The sequence below is a fragment of the Prenolepis imparis genome, unplaced genomic scaffold (genome assembly GCF_030444845.1).
Source record: "Prenolepis imparis isolate NDT839.2.m4 unplaced genomic scaffold, iyPreImpa1.0 SCAF_1, whole genome shotgun sequence".
NCBI lineage: Eukaryota > Metazoa > Arthropoda > Insecta > Hymenoptera > Formicidae > Prenolepis > Prenolepis imparis.
In genome coordinates this window covers 17,784,404-17,797,824 of record NW_028141159.1, presented here as the reverse complement: position 1 = coordinate 17,797,824, position 13,421 = coordinate 17,784,404, and the positions used below count along the sequence as shown (strand labels likewise).

At 39.3% G+C, this 13,421-nt stretch overlaps 1 protein-coding gene across 1 annotated transcript in view; it reads right to left on the bottom strand.

Annotated features, from left to right (window-relative positions):
* Orb2 (cytoplasmic polyadenylation element-binding protein orb2) overlaps positions 1–13,421 on the bottom strand; it is a 121,381-nt gene that overhangs the window by 36,907 nt on the left and 71,053 nt on the right. The window contains exon 3 of the mRNA XM_083034544.1: positions 5,755–5,808. Within this exon, the coding sequence (XP_082890670.1) occupies positions 5,755–5,808 (54 nt within the window). The remainder of the gene's footprint in view (positions 1–5,754; positions 5,809–13,421) is intronic.

The following is a 13,421-nucleotide window of genomic DNA, read 5'->3' as shown; positions in this document are numbered from 1 at the left end:
TCTCTCGGAGAGGCCGCGAGAGAGCCCTTCGCTCTGCGAAAGACCGGCTAATTAATGTATTGTTTCACCGGCTGCGGTCCGCGCGCCGGAATCTGCATCCGCTGAATATGCAATGTCCACGAGACCCAGGACTCGCTAAGCTAACCCGTGCTCGTGTGGCTCTATGCATATCTATCGACTTTCCCTCGCGACACAAAAAGACCGCGGCCCAACCGGATACGAGATAAGAGGGGCAATAGGCGATTACGGCGGCATCCCCTCGATTTTCGGGTCGGAAACGGGCGGGGCGGCGACCCAAAACGTTTTCTACTTCGCGGAAGTTGCACGCGGAAATTCACCGTGTGTGTATATACGTGTGATATTATTACACGTATAATCTGAAAGTTATATTTTCCGTGAAAATATTTTCAAGAACTGTATGAAAAATGCAAGAGATAATATAAAATCGACGTAAAAAAGTAATAGAAAGAATTCTGTGTCATAACGGATGATAAAAAATGTTTTCACCGCCGCGAACATCATTTTCGAACGATGCTGAAGTGGTGGAAACGACGCGCACCTTCTCTTGGTCCTTTGACAACTTCGCGGACACGTAGACGTGATTTTGCACGGCCGCATAACGTGATTTACGGGTTTACGCCTTGTGTTAAAGGTCAAAGGCTTGAATTGTTAGCGAGCATGCGCTACCTCGTTCGCACCGATTATCTGCACGGCGATTGGACGGACGCGTTAACATTATTCCATCGGTAGTTATGCAGTCGTTGCGAAAACAACTCGCTGCTAAGATCTCGAGCTCTCTGAAGAACCACTCTGCGGATCGTAAAAGTCTCCTCCGAGAAGAGACACGACTCTTCAATGACTGTAATTTTTACGAAAAATTTGTAAGTCTAATAAAACACTGACGTGTCTGACAAGAATAAACACGGAGTCTCTTCCGAGAAGTCGTTTCGCTAAACGCGATTTTTATCTCAATTTGTAAACTTTAATTCATTATAATTTTGAGATTTTTACGGAAGGATTTCACCTAAAAAGAAGTTCCGCTCAAAGCGCAAAAGCATACATTCTTGCACAATATTACATCTCCGCTCTATACGTTCAGTCGAGGCAACAACACTGGATCCGGCTAGGAAGTTAATTACCCGCGGTTGCTATTGTCGAGAGTCTAACGACCATTCTTTTGAAATCCGCGTCGATTCTTCGAAAGTGCATATAGGCGCGAAACTGAGCACGTGAGGTACATGAAAGTCAGATGCAAGAGGAGAAGAGAGAGAAACGAAAAAGAGAGAGCCTAACGCAATGTCGCATGCAATGTGAAACTGTGAAAAATCGATTACGACTACGAGGAATAAAAATATACTTTGCTGGTAATAAGACGAGAGAAATTTATCGCACGTCATCTCGTGTGAATTATTTAATCAAGTAATTCAACCTACGAATATAAAAATGACGCGAAAATATGAGGCGATTCGCACACATATGATTGTCGCGTTTCGACACAGATGAAGAAGAAGAAGAAGGGAGAGACCGACCGAAAACGGTATATTAATTACGAAATGTATCCCCTCTCTCCTCTTCCTCCTCCGCGGCTGCGTCTTTCACGCTGTAAGAGCCCGTGTATACACAATCGTCGTCCCATCGCCGGAGGACCTCGGGCATGTCTGTCACGCATGCGGTTCCTCGTGCATGCTCGCGTAATTTCAGGCCACGTTCGCTCCCCGACAAGAAGTATAGCACCGTCGGGAAACGCCGATAGAAAATTCTCGACGTGTACTCTCCGAGGAACGCGCGAAAAGGAACGCTCGTATCTTCAAGATAGAGAACGAGAGAAAAATTTTACGACGATAGATTCGCAGGATGACTTGAATTCTCAAATCCGATATATAATTCCACCTTAATTTAAAAATCAAGAATAATTAAAAAATTACGCATATAATGATAATCTTCTCCTTAAATAAAAATTATTTCACAGATATTAAAGAATTATGATTTTATTATTCCGCAATTATAAATGCATATATGCTGCAGTCATAAATTTTGTGGAAAAAAAAAACAAAAATATTATTTTCGAAAGATAATTTGAGAATGCCAAACTTCAATTACGCGAAATCTTGTAATAACGCGCGCGTAATGTTTATTTATGGGTGCGCATTAATATTCGGATCTCTGCTTGAACTGAAATTCATGTCTCACAGCGAGCATAAAGGACGATTAACATAAACGAGTAGTCGCGACGTCTCTCCGTCTGTGAATTGAAGTTTCCGTATCTCATAAAGCTTGTAACAGAGCTTTTATTACGATTACAAATTGCATCGGAAATCATTCCCGATATCGCGATACTAATTGAATTTCCCCGTATGTCGATCATATTTGCATGCAAATATAGATTCTCGCGACGTACTTCGTCTTGCACAATAAATATTGCGGTGATTTTTAATGACTACTGCATTTTTTCATCGCGCTCGTCTCTTTATACATGTACATGCAAATCTTTATGGAAAAAAAAGTAATTAATAAACGATGCATTTTTTTTCTCTAATGCGACGTAAAGCTCTCCGGTTCAGAACCGGACGCGGATCGCGAATTACGCAACTAATATCTGCGGCGGCAGGAATTTGCGTTGCACCTGCGAAACGCGAATGTGTCATCAGCGAAATTCTTTCGGTCGAATGCGCGAGAGAAGGAAGATTCCACTCATGTGTGCTAGTAATTTTAACATTTCATTTTTAACACTTGACACCGACGTGCCGTTTTTATCACTCGGCCATAATATAACACGTGTCTGTCGATTAGTCGAGGGATTACACGCTCGAGATCGCAATAGAAAATTAATATATGATAACGGGACTCATTCGTGAATATAAATCACGGATTATATACGAAAAAAGTTTACGATGCAACAAATTCAAAGAATAAGTCTTTTTTTTCCTCTCGTTATGCATATGAAGAGAAATACTTTTACAAGCGTGTAGAAAATAATATATTTTTGTAACTTTGTTTTGGATATTTTCGACACGTGACTAACGTCCCGCCAAGCTTATTACATATAGCGAGAAATAATATAGAGAAAGTTGCGGCATTATATAGAGAGATGCGCATGGTGTTTCTATTTATAGAAACTATATGTGACAAATAGGACTGATGTCAAGCGGGTGTATTGTTCAATGTCGGGTGAAAAAAACGCGACACACAGGAAAGAGAGGCGATTCGCAAACCGTGAAAAAAAAAGCCGAGGAGCGTAACCGGGGCGACATTGTCAAAAAGCACCGGGACGGAGAAGGTCTGACGGAGGGCGATTCTACGGGCGCGTTTTCTAGGTTGGATCAATATATATGATAATGTAGTCGGTTATACAGGTAGCGAGGAGACTTAACGTGCAACGTGCTCGTAACTGTATTATGTATGCGAGCAGGACGTGACTTCTCCCTCTCTCCTTCTCTCTCGATCTTGCACGTATAATAAACATGTTACGCGTCGTGGCCTATGGAATATTTATGCACGCGTATCGTAGACACGTGCACGTGTATTTATCTATGTAACATTGCCGAGAGGAATTAAGATAAGAATATGTATAGTTATGACAGTCAGCAGTCTTGTTCGCGGGACATATAGCACTACGTGATAAAGCGAAAGAAAGGTTTATTGATATTCCAACACCTCTCTTTTCTCGAAAAATTTTAGACCGTACATTTCGAAAGGAAATGATTAATTATCGCATTCGCGTATGTATGATTTAATGCGACAATAAAATATTTATATCCATTCTCTGCGTTAGTATACAATCGATACGAAATATAATCAAACTCTCATTCAGCGATTCAGCTCATGTTGCTAAAATCGTGTATACGCGGTAAGCAAATTATACGCAGCGCGTAACACATACGTGCGTGTGTGCAAATGCGGGTTTATCGACTCGTTTCGATTCCCAAAGTTCATCGGAGAGTTAATTAACCCGTCGCGTTTGTGTCTAATCTCGAGTTGAAAAAAAACATCTCTGATCGAAATACTGATATGTATATATATTTTTTTTCCCCCTCCGTTCGCTTATGTCGACGTATAATGACGACACGACTGCCTAACTCGATTAATTTCGACCCCAAAAGACGAAATTTCCCGGATACGTGTTAACGCGCGCCGATGCACCGGTAATGAGCTATAAAAAAAGACATAAATGTCTTTGCGATATATACTGAATAAATTTTAATGGTCTGTAATAAAATATTAGCAAATATTTATGTATGTGAAGTTTTTTAAGCAAAATTATATTACAATAATAAAAGTTTTTTTCAAAAATGTATACAAATAATTTGATATCTCACGATGTATTATATCTATACATCAGAGAATAGGTATATACATATAATTAAAATATCTTCAAGTATCTTTTTCGAATCTTCTTACAAACTTTTACGATTACTATAATAGAGAGAAATTGAAAAATTTTTTACTTTGAAAACTCCCTCATATATTTGTTATTATTTTTGGCTTTTTAATATCTCGAAACTGATATAGCCAAACTTTTTTAAGAGGCCATAGAGACATAAAAAATTCCTCAAAAGTCAATAAAAAAAAATAAGTGTCGCATACGATACGCACATATATTCCCGCAAAGTTTTATACGGATCCGACACTCTACGAGAAACGACATTCCCTTAGACCGGAGAATGAAATTCGAAACGCGTGTCTCTGACTCGTCCATACATAAGTACGAGAAGCGTGACAGCTACTTTTGGATTCGCGACGTCACGAAAATAAATCCGTCCTTCTTGCGTTCGCGCGCTTACGGCCGCTTTCCCGCTTTACAAGCCTTTGTGGTGTTAATGACCAACACCACGAGGAGAAATTGCACCGGGACATCTTTACGATCCAAGAGGCTGGGTGCGCGCGAGGCTCTCAAGATCAACGACACGAGCGAGCGCGGACGCGCCGACACATATTACGAGATTTAATTAAAGTGCCCGATGTATATTTATCAGCCCATCCCCCCCTTCCCCACCCCTCTCTTGCGGAGGTAATACAATCTGTTTAAGAAAATTCGCTCTCCGCGCGTGCAATTTTTCTTCGGCTAAACCCGTCAGCGGGATATCACGGTATAAAAAACCAATGCAATCGCGTCACAGATGTATTTTTCGGATAACAATCTTTTCACGCAACGAAAATAAACTAATAAAAAATAAATAAAATAATTAAATATTAAATAACAATGTCATTAAAAATACATAACGCTAGTGCATTCTATTTTTATATTTCCGCGATTGAATGGAAAGGATGCGAAAATAATTTATGAACCGTCGATATGTATCTGTCGATGTATCTGTCGACTAATATCTACTACAAGTTGAAGTCCGCTCTCTTCGGATATATAAGTTCTCGATTCGCGAGCAAAAAAAGCGCGACTCACTCGCGCGTAGCTCGTGAAATATCTGGAGATGTTTATTGCGCTAAAGCCAAAAACATGATTTTCGCCACAAAATACAGGTTGCGGCCCGAGAACTTCCCTCCCCAATATGGTGATTACGATGAAGAAAGAGGAAGTGAACGTCGGCGGAAGAGGGCCGCGTTTCCCCGATTGCCCATCGTCGTCGCGCCAGGAAGTCGCGCACACCTCTCTTGCGCGCAGACGCATTACGTAACTACGAATTTTAATTGAATCCCCCCTCGGCTATCATCTTCTGGCAATATAAACGTAACGCGGGAATATCCACATATACGAGGGAGAAAGGGAAGAAGAAGGATTAACAACTAGTTTTCACTCACCATGTAGCTGCGCGAGCGACTGCAGAGTGTTGGCGGCGTTGCAGTTGATGAATCCTGAAACAGAAGTAGAGGATTCTTTGTTAAAAACAAAATCTCGCTATTAAACGAGGTGATTATATATGTGAGCGACGTTAAAAACTAAATCGACCGTGCTAGATGTGACTTAATGCTCGCATAAGAAATTATATACGGCAAGGCGTACGCGATTGAAGACTAAGATATATAATTTAATTTTCTTCATCTTGCATCACTGCATTTGATTATATTATGTTAGTAGAACAGTTAATGACTTTTCAATTTACTTCTAAAACTCAAACGTACACAAATTGTCTGTATTATGCAATCGAGAGATCTATAGTGTGTTAATTTATTCGCGACGCTTTTCATATAATATAATACGGTATATAATACTGTTTATAAACCGAGTATCTGCGAACAGTGCTGTGCAACAGTGAAAGTGGTGTGTGTTATTTAAATGAAAATGTACTGAAAATTAATTTCTCGCGTATATATACGTAGAAATTTACGGATGTATATTCGTGGAAAATAACACGGCGCTCGAGCTTTATCTCCTATCAGAAATTGCAAGATATATAGTGTTATAGAGTTGTAATAGACGTATATCCGCGTATGATGAACCGTAATTAAACTCCAAAATGATATACGCGCGGCTATCTGACAATTTATCGGGGAAATTGATTAATTGATTCGTCGTGTTATCGCGCGTATTATTATTACCTCGAACACAGGAAATACGATAGTCAGAAGAATTGGCTAATTCGATGCTGCCCTTCCCGTATTATCCCGACACTCACGTTTCAAAACATTCATTCGTTGCTATCGAAATTCAGGGGAAAAAAATAAATATATGTATATAAGTAAGACCCGCGCGTTGTGTTTTACGAGAAATTTTACGGATACACGCAGTCCTAAACAATGTCGTACCAAGTCTCACGCATACGCGCGTATCTTGCAACTCAACACCGCGTACACATATGTAAGCCCCTCGTCGAATATTCCCATGACATAAGATAACCTTTGAACCCCTAAGACCCACGGTCGGACCGGTCGGGCCCCAACTCGCACAAGCTCACTCGCACCCGTGATGAAACATTGTGATTTGAGAAATGTCGAAACGCAAATCGTGGCGCCGAATTTCCTGTCTTTCCGACGACCTTCCGCTTTCCTCGGCGGCTTTATCGCGACTAAGACCTGAATTTTTAATATATTACCGTTTCTGTCTCGTTCAAGTCGAGGATGAAAGCGCAATGTCAACCGCGATGTCACGTGGCGACTTTCACATTAATTAGCGCATGTTTGTACGCGGAGGAGGAACTTTGCGGCCGGTATCGTAATTGTTGTCAAACGACTTTGTCAAACATGCTAATAGCCTGTCGATTCGAAAATTTTTTCTGAATCTATAGAAACGCTTTTGCGCCGAATCCTTTTATAGGTCAGCCAACGAATATGTTAAGAATCATCGTAATTTAACATATCAAATAAATATTTCATACAGCTTATGATATATTTATGACAAGTGCTATACTTGTCGAATGAACAAATGTTAGAGACCTAAAACATTATGAAAATATCCAGAGTAACCTGTCAAGTAAAAAACAACTGTCAAAGATTTTCTCAAACTTGCAAACTCGCTCATTGGGACAGTTAAACGACGCGTTCGATGCGTTTTCTCATATAAAGTGTCGGAATAAAAATTTTGACCAAGAAGGTACAGTTCCTGTTTGTGTGGCACACGCGATAAGATTAGCCTGATCCGCGAAACGTGGGATTTATCGACGTATGCGTGAGGAATGTCTCGCGACCGCGCGTAACAACCAAGAATTACAATTACAGATCAGACGAACGGGGTGGTGGAATATAATCGCGATAAACGGCACGATTCTAGGAAGTATCTGCGATACGTTTCGTAATCCGTGCATGTCATCGACGTGCCCTCACCCTAATCATCTTTCGACCAGTGTAAATAGCGAACGAGCCGGCTTTACGGCAAAGAGCACTTTATCCCATCTTTAAGGATCTAGTCACGCAAACGTCGATATATACATACAATGTAATCTTTCCTGCAATTATCCCCCTGTTTAAAGCATATTCGCAATTGCTCAATTGGCAGGAAAGCCCCTATGAGGAAATGTTGGAAAACCGGTTAGTCGATTTCCTGAATAGTTCTTCTTTTCCAAGATCGACACGTCGCGAAAACTCAATCGTGAAATTAAACAAGAGCCGTGAGTTTCTCTTACAAATTTCTCGATGAAAAGCGATCGATTAGAACAAATATCTACCGAAATCTCTGTACGTGATTTGAAGTCACTCGTGGAAAACTTTCGACGAGTCGATCGTGTTACTGATTTATTCACGAATGTTTCGCAAACATTGCCCTTCTCAGATATTTGAGAAGAGATGTGATAATTATACAAACAATGTAGCGGAGAATGGAAAGGATGCAAATCATCTGTTAAATATGCAATTTTTATTATGTCTAAGAGATGATATTCGAAATGTTCATTAGAGAATATAATAAATTTTATGACAATAAAAGCCAACTTGACAAAAATTTCTCATCTATTCCCTCAATGGATCGATATCCTAATGACTTGAAGCTAAACAAGAATGAACTGTAGCATCACGATGAATCATAATTTGAATTCTAAGATTGCGTGTCGCACTATGGCAACTATGCTGCACCGAGCGCGTGCTCGGCAGTGTATTCTTCTGCAGGCCATGGCATCGTGACTAATTTTCTACACCGTTACAATAATAGCAAGCGCAAGCGCAAAAACATTTTCCGTGCGGCCGGTCGATGAACTTACGCATGGCAAATAAAGCAGTGATACGATTCCACGTCGCGTGCGCTACGGAAACTTTCAGGAAAATCGCTCTTAACGAGATTATCGAAACGTCAATCATCTTTTATTTACAAGATTGCAGGGATATGCGTGACCTAAGTACGGTTTAAAAAAAATGTATAGATAAATAACAAGACTTTTCATAAACACCCTCTTTGATTATTCTTCGATCGTTTAATGCTTATTTTAATTTCTAACTGTATTCCATAATTAATGTCAAATATAGCTTAAATATAATCTGAAGTTTTGATATATGGCAATAAAAATATATGAACGTAGAGTTGCGAAATAATATAAGACGTAATCAAATTTTTCTCGAGAGAAAGTCAAGCTCTATCACACTTATCAGCCAACGAAATCGAAAGGTATGTGTATTGTATGTAGATATCCGAGTATCGACAATAAATATTGATTGTCTGAGAGTCGTTTAATAAAAAGACCTGTCAACGATCGCGTGTTCGATGATAGAAGAGGGGAGGGAAGAGCACGGGGCGCGAAAAGCTTCGTTTTAACATTTTACGAAATCGCGTCGCGTCTACGACGCTCTTTAAAGGTTGATTCACCGCCGAAGAAGAAGAAAAGATCTTGGCGTGCTCGTGCCAGCAATAACATTATACCTAGTCAATTTGCCCCATAGATTTTACTTTCACAATGCATCTATACCTGTATCGATCACTATTATCGGCGACCGGATCAGCACGTGCGCGCGTAAACTCGTTTATGCGGTACCAGCTGGAAAAAAGTCAAATTGAAACCGAGTCTTAACGGAATCGCGACGCAAAGTTGTCATTAAGATATCAAGAGTTCATTTTTAACGTCACTTGCTATTTATTTTCTTTTTCAATCTATTTTTAACAACTATTATTATACTCCTGTTTATTTTTCAGATGCGAAGAGCGATAAACGTTTCATTAAAATCTCTTTTTATCATTATATAATATAAGCTATAATCATATATTTGGATATAATAATATTATTATTTTCCACCTCAATATAGTTATCGCGATTATACGCGGAAGAGGGAGAAACATACAATCGTTACCGAAAAAAACGCAAACCGCGATAACGCATCAGATGATAAAAAGCGAGACCATCGTGTTTAGGAATATTAATGAAACTTTATGGGACGGTAAACTTTTTCGTAAAGGTTGTAAATTTCAAACGCGAAGAAATTAATTGTTAATCCGCAATCAGCGGGCTCCGAGTTTTAAGATACGCTTAATTGCAAAGTCTCCCAAAGAATCCGGTTGACGAGAGCCTCGGTAAACGTTGACAACGAACGCGCGTTGTGTGGCCATGCGGAAAAAAAATCCGACGAGGTTGTCTCAGGTGGACGGTAGGGCTTGGTTATCAGGTTACATCATCACTCTTGCGATAGCAAGCTACCTTTCTACCTTATCTCGTCGCGGGTTCACTGATAACCGTACTTGCGTTCGCACATCGTTCTATGCATGCGCGTAAAAGTAAAAAGTATTCGTGATATTCAATGTCTTTCCTGTATCGCCGTATATCTTATCTTATCTTTCAGATAATCAGACGATCCTTTTTCAATTCAGTGTTGAATGAAAACGTCGGTCTCAAACAGCGGAATAAAGGCATTTTTAAGATAACAGTTTCTATATTTTTTGTATGAATCTCATATGTAAATAATATATATGATATAATCATTGATTTATTTACTTTAATTAATGTGTTATATTTATTTAATATATATATAATTATAATAATTTATTTATATAAATAAATATATAAATACATATTTATTTATTTATTTATTTATAATCTAATATTAATTTATTAATATTTCTCGTTATATCGATGCGAAAACCGTTACCAACTATTACATATATTTGCGCACTGTCGGGATAAACAATGACTAACCGGCTAATCTGATGCAGAATAAACGAAGGTATCAATATCGCTCGTTAAATTTCAGCATACCTGACGCGATCGCGTGTTTGTGCTGGATACCAAAAATGACAGGCATTTACGAGAGAGATGGGCGCTCCCCTGTTTGTGATATATACCGCGATTGATTCCTTCGACGCGCGCAAAAGGCTAGCATTTTCGCCGCAATATCGTTGCGCAACGTTCTATCGCCGGCCTTTGTCCATAATATGCCCTGTAATCTATCCCTGTCGCATCGAAAACAGCTATCGCACATGGTGTTATGTGAAGAGAGAATAAGAAAAAAAAAAAAAAATACAAGAAAAAATAGGAGCGCAGCTTTCTCCCGAACGCCGACGCTCTGAAATGGGACATGTGAAATCTAATGATTGCGCTTCGATCCGACGCGATTATGTGCCCACGTGCCACGTGCATCCAAGTACGATCGATTACTGCTACAAGGAATGAGAGGATCCTATACTATATTCGAACAATCCGAATTATGTAAACACTTCGAGATCGGTGACTGTCAGAGATATATGATACAAATTAATTGTCTCATTATCTTCTATCAATGTTCAGATGCAGCAAGAGTGATTAAAAGCTGCGTGATGATTGTGTCATAAAAATTATCTTTATATATTTAAAGCAAAAATTTCCTCAAAATATTATTAACGTGTTATAAGTGTTAGCAATATTACGAGGGTAATCTCTCGAGTATTACGCGAAGTGCGCTCTTGCTTAAATATCTCAGGGATGTGGATATTACAAAGGACATTCTGCGATTATCTCTTGAACGCTATAGCAAAAGCATATATGTGTATGCAAGCAGTTACATTAATATCTCAAAAGGATATACTATTCCCCAGATATATCCTGTGCTTACGTGAGATATCTCACAGATATCATTTCCCAGCGAGATATCTTGACGAAATCTCAGATTTCCTCTGGCTGCGTTGGGAATCTTGCAATTCTGACAAAAAAAGTGATATTGAGGTTCTCCTGGTAGTAACTTTTTTGCGAAGGCTTTTCTTGTAACTTTCTAACTTTTCTAGTAGGAATAAGGTGATACGTATTTTATAAGAGGATAACCCGTAAAAAAGAATTTATATATATATTTTATTAAAAAAAATTGTATTGCAAAAATTTACTGCGATTAAAGTAAATCCTTATTTAACCGACTTCCTCAATTATAAAACACGGGAAACTAGTGCGCATATATTTGTAAATATTTATCATAATCAATATAATCTCGCGTAACTTTCACGCTGACACGTGCATAACGAGTCTCTGACAAGAAATCGCTAAGTAAATTCACTTGCAGAAAGCGATATTTTCTTTTCTTTTTCTTCGCGCACAAAAACTCCAGTCCCTTATCTGCTGATAAATATTTATCCCGCAATAATAATGAAAGTAATACATACACGTTCATTCGCTCTCGCGATGTATCGTCGAGCATATGAGCTCAAGCGATAGTCCAGTTCCTCAATAACTCGCGGAAGGTACTCCAAACACATAATGTATATATATATATATGTACACATATCTCTCGAGACTACCGAGCAATCTCTCGACAAAATTGCGTCATATCTTAAACAACTTTCAATTGCGTAAATTAATACGCGTTAGCATCTGCCTAATTATCTGAAGTACCGAAAGTGAACAAGTACAGGCGTGGAAGAGCTGCAGTTGTTCTCGCTGCAGGGATACGCGTGTACGCTTACGAAATATGCAAAAACCGTGCAATACGCGAGCGAAACGAGCAAACTCTCGTGCGAAGATTTACAATTGTGTGACGACATGTGTCTCTCTCTCTCTCTCTCTCTCTGTCTTCGCGTGTGCGCGTGGCAAGATGATTTCAGAAATTACATATATACCCTTGTCCGTTTCCTGCAATTTCGTCAAAGTGAAAGCGTTATTATCGATTCGCTTTTGGAATCGATCCGATTGCCAATCCGGCCAATAACCGAATTTTTTTCTGCCTTTTCTCGATTTGTCGCGTTTTTTCTCTTCCTTCAACCCTTCACCTATCACCGAACCGTATAAAATTCTCGTTCGCATCGAAAGCCTATCCGAGAATCTCTCCAATTCGAGACGTGTATGTCGATAGGAACAAATCTCCGAATATTCGCAGATAGCAAACGATAAAGGACGAACGAGATCCCGAGTGTAATGAGCTTCTCGATGCGTTATCTCCAGGACGATGCCCTTCCGACCCTTCCTCGCGGAGGATCTCGGCGACGAAACGAACGGGATATACGCGGCATGAGTCAATGACTCACTTTTCCCCTCGTTCGAGGAAAAAATAGCCCGAGCCGCGAAACCATGACGACTTGACTTTTTGCCAAACGGTTCTTTTGTCCTCACACCGTCTGTTTGGATAAAAATTTCCAAGCGCTTTCTCCTTCGGTATGTTTAAATTAAAAATCTTTACGGATTTATTCTCCTCGCGCTCGATTGCTCGTCGAGAACACAGCGGCTCCGAAATTACTATGCAAGAGACTTGGGGCTTGTTTGCGTTGTTCGATCTCTTATAAACAAAGAGAGAGTAATAAACACACGCGGAGTGTGAATCACTTAAGGAAAGTGATATAAAATTCGGTGCGAATTAAAATATACGTCGCTGTCTCCCTCAGGTATTAAACTGTATTTATCGACGACAAACAAATATTTGAGATTTAACACTTTTATTATTCATCGCGACGCGGCAAATAATACGATATAATTAGAATTGGAGCACAGCAATCAACTGGCAGATACTGCTTTCAATTTTTGAGCTTGTTAACAGCTTCGATTTAATCTAAAAAAAAATGATCTTGCTCACATAATAAATAATTTTGTTGAAAAATTATTTTGTTCAAGCGAGTCTTACGTTTGAGAAACTCTAACAGCAAAACAAAAAAAAAAGGAAAAAAT